The sequence below is a fragment of the Cloeon dipterum genome, chromosome X, assembly GCF_949628265.1.
Source record: "Cloeon dipterum chromosome X, ieCloDipt1.1, whole genome shotgun sequence".
Lineage (NCBI taxonomy): Eukaryota > Metazoa > Arthropoda > Insecta > Ephemeroptera > Baetidae > Cloeon > Cloeon dipterum.
In genome coordinates, this window is record NC_088790.1 from 32,272,202 (window position 1) to 32,279,064 (window position 6,863).

Consider the following 6,863-nt stretch of genomic DNA (forward strand, 5'->3'; position numbering starts at 1 on the left):
TCAAAAATTTCTCCTGTTATTTTTAAATATAGAAGCCACACCACACACAATGCCTTCCAAATTCATTGCATTTTTAAAAAATCTCCTTACATTCTTTTTGAATTAAAATATGATATTCTATAAGAACGTCTTTGACGAAGATTCTGAGCCCACCAATAGATTCCTGAGGGTCGAATCAGGTTAAGCCGGCCTTAACTAGCGGAAATAAATTTTCAAATTGAGATATTTTAAAAACAGAGTGTTCAAATCGTCTTTGACCAGACGCATCATCGATTAGCAATAAACACGGTGTACCTCTCGCGAAGCCAATTAGTAAACAGCGTGCAAATTATTTCGAATTCAATGCGGAGGGGTTGTTGAGCGGCAAGGGGGTGAAAGCTGCTAATTATATAGGAGTGGTGGGTGGGTGACCTCTTGGCAGGCTCAAAGGGCCGGCGTTTTGCGGTCGGATGCCTCAATTGAGTCGGCCGGCCGGCCGGCACGCGCTCATCTCCATCAAGTCCACATGTACACGTCTCATGTGTGTGTGTGTGTGCATTTGCATGCATGCACACTCGACTCAAAGGCCGTTCCGTGCAGCAATGCGTGGCTCGCGGCTCTTCAAACGCCGCACCAATTGATTCCCGCTTGATTGCTGCATCCGCATCCGCAGCTCTTCACGCCGCTGCACAAATACTCTTGATAGATACACACCGCAGACACGTCTGCCGCACACTCGGGCGTGGCATAACAAGATGTCTGCTGTGTTTATTTAAATTTTTAAAATAAATAGGCATTTTTTAATTTAAAAATAAAATAAATTAAATTTGGAGGTCGATTTTGGACAGGAAATGTTTAGGAAATACTTGCAAAGTGAAATACCAGGTATAAAGCTCGAAAAGGGGGCGTTCCCTATTTTTCCTAATCTCAAAAATCCCCGAAAATCGAATTTAAATATTGTAACTCTTGACTGGGTTGAGGTATCACCCTGAAATTTTCACTGCTTGATCTAGTTTTCCATCTTGAACAACTTTTTAATTTACAAAAAATCCGCAGGTTGAAGGTCAAGGCCACCTTTCACGACCTTTTTCCGAAAATTCAAGATTAAGGGATGATAACGCCCTCCGAATTTTTCGGGGTTCACGACTGAAATGTAGCCCGTGAAATTCTGCACAAGCATACCAAATTTCAAAGGTGTAACTACGATGTTTTCGCCGCAATTTGAATTTAAAAATTTAAAAAACCTGCTCGAACGCGCATGCGCAGTTTGCTTATCGTTCATTTATTTAATTTTTTCGCATATAATTAGCTTAGAAACATCTATAGGGCCTAGAATAGACCTAGGAAGGTCGATATCCACCTTCAGGGTCTATACCTGACTTGACCCTGAGATAAAAAATTACGAATTGCTCCAATTTCATCGAATTTGATGTCTTTTTATACGTTTTCACCATTTCTAAGCTCAAATATACAGTCAAAACAGCTGAATAACAATCTAAATACCGGTTCTTGTAATAAAAATTATGAATATCTTTCAATTTTCTATTTTTCCAGACTTTATACTAAATTAAACCCCATTAAATTTGTGTTTCAGGCTGTGTGTTGGAGAGTTCGGCTTTGGTGTTGATGCTGGTGTGGTGCTTGGTGCGTCTGCAGAGCTAGCGGCTCGGCGAGGCGCTGCCGGCCGGCATGTGTTAGGCTTTTAAAAAAACAAACTCGAATCGTGTGAGTCTGTCTGACTGAACGACTGCACCCCGCCGCCGCCGACGCCGCCGCCGCCGCGTTAATAGTGAGCAAGAGAAGAAGAGAAAAGTGTTTTAAATAAAAATAAAATCTCAATTCGATTTTGTATTCGCCGCGCGGAGCATGCCACAGCCAGGGACGTCGTGTTTTGCGCTGATGCTTGCTGTGCACATTTTGGCCGAAATTGACTCTCGTCTCGCGATTGTAATTTATGCGCGCGGCGTTTGTGTTAATAAAGCGGTTGCACGCGACGTGACGCCCGCCAGCCCGTGTTTGCGCCTGATTTTGTGTGACGAGTTCGAATTGCGCGATTTTGACTGCAGACTCTGCGTTTCCGCGATTTGTTCGCATCCTAATGAGGCTCGACGTGGTTTTTGCCTCGTCTGCGTTCGCGTCAAGGAAATAACTTCAGAAAACGGGAAGTAATTAATTTAATTATGAAAAGGAGTGATACAGAATTTTAAAAAAAGGAAATATATGTCTGCTTGTTGATATTTTAAATTTTCTCAGCGATATTTTACTAATTAACCGCCTGAAACCTTCTAAACATAATACATTCAACTTAAAATCAAAGATGGATCGTAATTGAATGGTCAAATATGTTTAATTTGCTTTAAAAATAATTATTTTCTTGGATAGCAGCGTTCTAAAATATTTAAAATGTCCACCGAACGTCTTTTTCCCCTTTTTTCAGTAAAAAGAAGGCCATTTTGGTAAATCATCGCTTACAAATGAGCGAAAAACACGAATTGTTGGTGTCTAATTGCAGCTAAAGAGTTGGTTTATTGATTTATAGCCACAGAAACACGAGAAAAGTTGCATTTAACCGATTTAATTGCGAAAGAAAAGACGGAAATCATCAAGAATTCTTTGCTTGAAGAATTCTCGACGCTGATTGGCTGACAACGCGCGTGTCAACATCTCCCGCGCAGTTCACAACGCATGTAAACCGTTGCTAGGCAACCGTGGGTGCTGTTGACGAGCGTGTTGCGTCAGCCAATCAGCGTCGAGGATTCTTCCAGCAAAGAATTTTATGATTTCCGAGTTTTAAATCGGTTTTAATCGACTTTTAATGAATTTCTGCGATTATAAATCGATGAACCAACTCTTTAGCTTCAAAATTAAGCACCAAACATCGGTAGAATAATGGCAATCGTCTTACAAGAGGCATTTTAAATATAATTTTTTGGCGGGAAATGGCATGTGGTCAACATTACCTCTCTAACCAAAATGGCCTCGTTCTAAAGTGTAAATATAAAAGTTCTCGTCCACATTTCACGTGCAACGCGCGGCAGCAGTAGCAGAAAAGCTCGTCTCGTCGCAAAAGTTCCGTGTATATATATGTTTGAGAAAAAGGAGGGCGAGTGATTGTTGCAGGAGTTTCATTGTTGCTAACTGCATTAAGTCTGTGCGCGCGGGATTGTGTTTTCATGCTAGAATCCAGGATTAATGTAATTACCGCAGCATCTCTGTGTGTTGTGAGACGTAATGTTTAATGAGCAGCGCGAGCACCGGCCCGACGAGTGCTGAGGCAAAAAGTGAAGCAGTGCACTCTCCACGCGAATGAAAATAATTCACCCGATAATTGGTTTTCAAAGTTTTGAAATAAGTGTCTAATTGGCTGTCGCGCTGGTGCTCGCTCCTAGAACTCGAACTAAAATACTTCCAGAGAATTTTGTAAATAACGTGATTTTTGTATAATGACCCTGATAATCTTTGTGCGAGCGGAAAGAAGTGACAATTATTGGACTCTTACAGGGAAACTCTAGGAGTTTTGTGTTTTAGTTTTTGGTGAAATTAACTTTTTTTATGGTTCAATCTGTGAGCTTGAAAAATAAGCCCATTTTGAAGCTGCGCAGTAATTTTGTGCGCATCGTAAGCATGCGCAGTATGTTCAGATCGCTTCTAAATCTCACAGGGAGGCTGAAACTCATCACTGCGCATGCGTGGCTCAAATTAGAACCTTCTGCGCAGTCGTAATTCCCACCGGGGGCCGGGTTGCGATCTGTTTTTGGTTTTCCCGCCGGTCAGAAGTCAAAATGGCGTTGAAATTAAAGGTGACAGTCCAGTCGGCCAATCTGAAGCGTCGAAAAAGAGGCGTGCCAACCTAATAATTTTATTTAAGGCCCAATCGAAACACGATTTACAAAATTTCACCTAAAACTAAAACGCCAAACGCCAGGAGTTTCCTTTTCAGGTGCTACGGTGCAGGCCCTTCATCACGTTTCATCCTATCAGCGATCGAAACTGTATCATTTTATCTGAAAAAAAATATAATAAATCACTGTGTTAATTTCCCCTTTTTTGGTAAAAAGACGAAATAAACGTGATACAAAATGTATGAAAATAAAATTTATGTGTGAAGCAAAATGCGCGGTTCATTTCCTTTTTCCTTCCACTCGATTTGCGTGCAATAAAATAGGCAAAGTTTGTGCGAGTGTCACTCAAGGTGCCACCTGTCAGCGGAGGAAATTAAAAGAAATTTATCAGAAGACATCTTACAGCCGCTGCCGGGGTAATAAAGCGTGGCCCGCAAATGAGATGGAAAGAAAATAAAATCTCATGCCGCACACGAGCGAGCGAGAGAAAACGCAATTAGGAAAAGGTTGAGGCCGTCGATGCCGCGGAGAAGACGACTTTTAAACCCGGTTAATGGAGCACACCTCGCGGATCGTCACGATAAAATAATAAGACGAGAGTGAATGTGTTTTCAACACTTTGGTTTTACGATTGCGGCATGCAAAGATGCTCTCAAGGGACTGAAGAGCTTGGAAATCGTTATACAAATTCTCATTTCATTCAAATATATTTTAACTAGCCTTTTCTTATGAATTAAAATTGAATTGAATAGTAAGGAGACAGTGCTAACTTTTCAACCACTATTTTCTAAAAAATTTACAGGGCTAATTAATTCAATTTTGGCTTCAAATGAATCGTTAGGAACCAGTTCATGCATTCCAAACAACCCTTTTCCCGAATTTAAAATCCTTAAAGTGAAAAGGTAGTGATAAAACCATCCAAACCGTCTAAAAAATGTAATATTTAATACAAAATAAATAAAACTCCATTTTTAAATTGCCTCTGTGCGAAGAGAACCTAGAATTGCTGTCCACACTGTCTCTCTTTTTTATCAATATTGCACTCGATCGTCGTGCACGGTGCACTTTTGTTGTTTTGATGGGAAAAGTGCACTCGAGCTGCGAGAATTGAAGTGCAAAGTGCACACACACACACCCATTATATTTGCACACGCGGCTGTGAATAAGAATAACATGCAAAAATTGGATTTTTATTGAATCGTTCGAGTGTGCCAAGTGCCGAGCGTGTGAGTGCGCGCAGTGTGTGTTTTGCTTTATTGCCGGCCTGCCGGCCTGCAGCAGATAGGAAATAGGAAAGACGACGGCTTCATCGTGCTGCTCAACAATATCATCCCGACGCGCTAGAAGTGTAGCAGAACGAGGAGAAAAAGCATTTCGTTTTATTGTTTCGTCCTTTTTATTATTAGGTGCTGCGCTCGAGAGCAAAAATTTAATCAACCGCCGGCGCTCGCAAGCAGCACGCGCCAATTCCAACCAAATACATGGCGCCAAATTGCAGCAAAAAGCGGCAACAAACTCTCGAGGTCCGAGTCTTTCTTATTTCTTGACAATAAATATAATTTACGCCCGACGCGCGTTTTCTTTGAGTAAAAATTGTCTTTGCCCGCGGCAATTTCTGTCTTTTTGATCAGCCAAGCGCCTGCAAATTAAAAGGTTATGCAATCCGTTGAAACGAAATGAGAAGCCGGTTGCCTAGCTTCTAATTCGACTATTCTGATTTATTCCAACGCGGGATTTACATTAATTCCATCCTCCAGGTACTCAGGGTCGCAAGTAAAATTCGAATTAATTAATTTCCAGCATTAGAATATAATTTTGCTTTAAGAAGAGACTAAATTAATTATTTTAAGCCTATTTCCGTGCAACCAGGAATACCTGGAGGCTGGATTACTAATTTTTTTCCGCATCGGAACACAATTTCGTTAATTTTAGAAGCACTTTTTCGCAGCGGAAATCGTTTTCAATTGACACCATGCACAATTAAAAGCTTTTTCCGGCCAAAAGTATCCCATATTAATTAAATGCCTCTTGTAAGGCACCGTTTGGTTCCTAATTTTGAAGCAAAAGAGTTGATTCATCGAGTTATAATAATTTAAAGTCGATTAAAAACGATTTAAAACACGGAAATCAGAAAATTCATTGCTTGAAGAATCCTGGACGCTGATTGGCAGACGCAGCGCGCTTGTCAACAGCTCCCGCGGTTGCCTAGCAACGGCTTACGTGTGTTGGGAACTGCGCGGGAGATGTTGACACGCGCGGTTTCAGCCAATCAGCGTCGAGGATTCTTCCAGCAAAGAATTATCGATGATTTCCGTCTTTCCTTTCGCAATTAAATCGGTTTAAAGCAACATTTAATGTATTTCTGCGATTTCAAATTAATATAAAGAGTTGATTTATCGATTTATAATCGCAGAAATTCATTAAAAGTCGATTAAAACCGATATAAAAGACGGAAATCAGAAAATTCTTTGCTGGAAGAATCCTCGAAGCTGATTGGCCGACGCAACACGCTTGTCATCAGCTCCCGCGGTTGCCTAGCAACAGATTACATGCGTTGTGAGTTGCGCGGGAGATGCTGACACGCGCGTTGTCAGCCAATCAGCGTCGAGGATTCTTCCAGCAAATAATTCTTGATGATTTCCGTCTTTTCTTCCGCAATTAAATCGGTTTAATGCAACTTTCACGTGTTTCAGTGGTTATAAATCAATAATTAAACTCTTTAGCTGCAATTATACAGCAAACAATGCACGAATTCATCCCTTAGGATTAATTAGAAGCCAAAATTACCTATGTTTAATATATTTTATCTTCTCACAGTTAAATTTTCATAATTTTCCGCACAAATAATTATTAATTTCCTTTGTTCAAATAAATAGAAATCACTATCAAACCAATTTAATTTTTCCGCATTTACAGACGGATTAAATTCACATATTTATCCAGTTCCTCGTGCATTTTATTAAAGGCGGTCGCCATTCCTTTATTTTCTCTTGCTCGGCGGCTTTAATAATCAGCGCTGCTAAAAATAAACAGAGTGCGAAA

General features: G+C 40.5%; 1 protein-coding gene across 1 annotated transcript in view; it reads left to right on the top strand.

Annotated features, from left to right (window-relative positions):
• LOC135946710 (uncharacterized) overlaps window positions 1–4,092 on the top strand; it is a 244,670-nt gene extending 240,578 nt beyond the window's left edge. The window contains exon 6 of the mRNA XM_065495035.1: window positions 1,574–4,092. Coding sequence (XP_065351107.1) covers window positions 1,574–1,641 — 68 coding nt within the window. The 3' untranslated portion in view covers window positions 1,642–4,092. The remainder of the gene's footprint in view (window positions 1–1,573) is intronic.
• The last annotated feature ends 2,771 nt before the right edge of the window (window positions 4,093–6,863 follow it).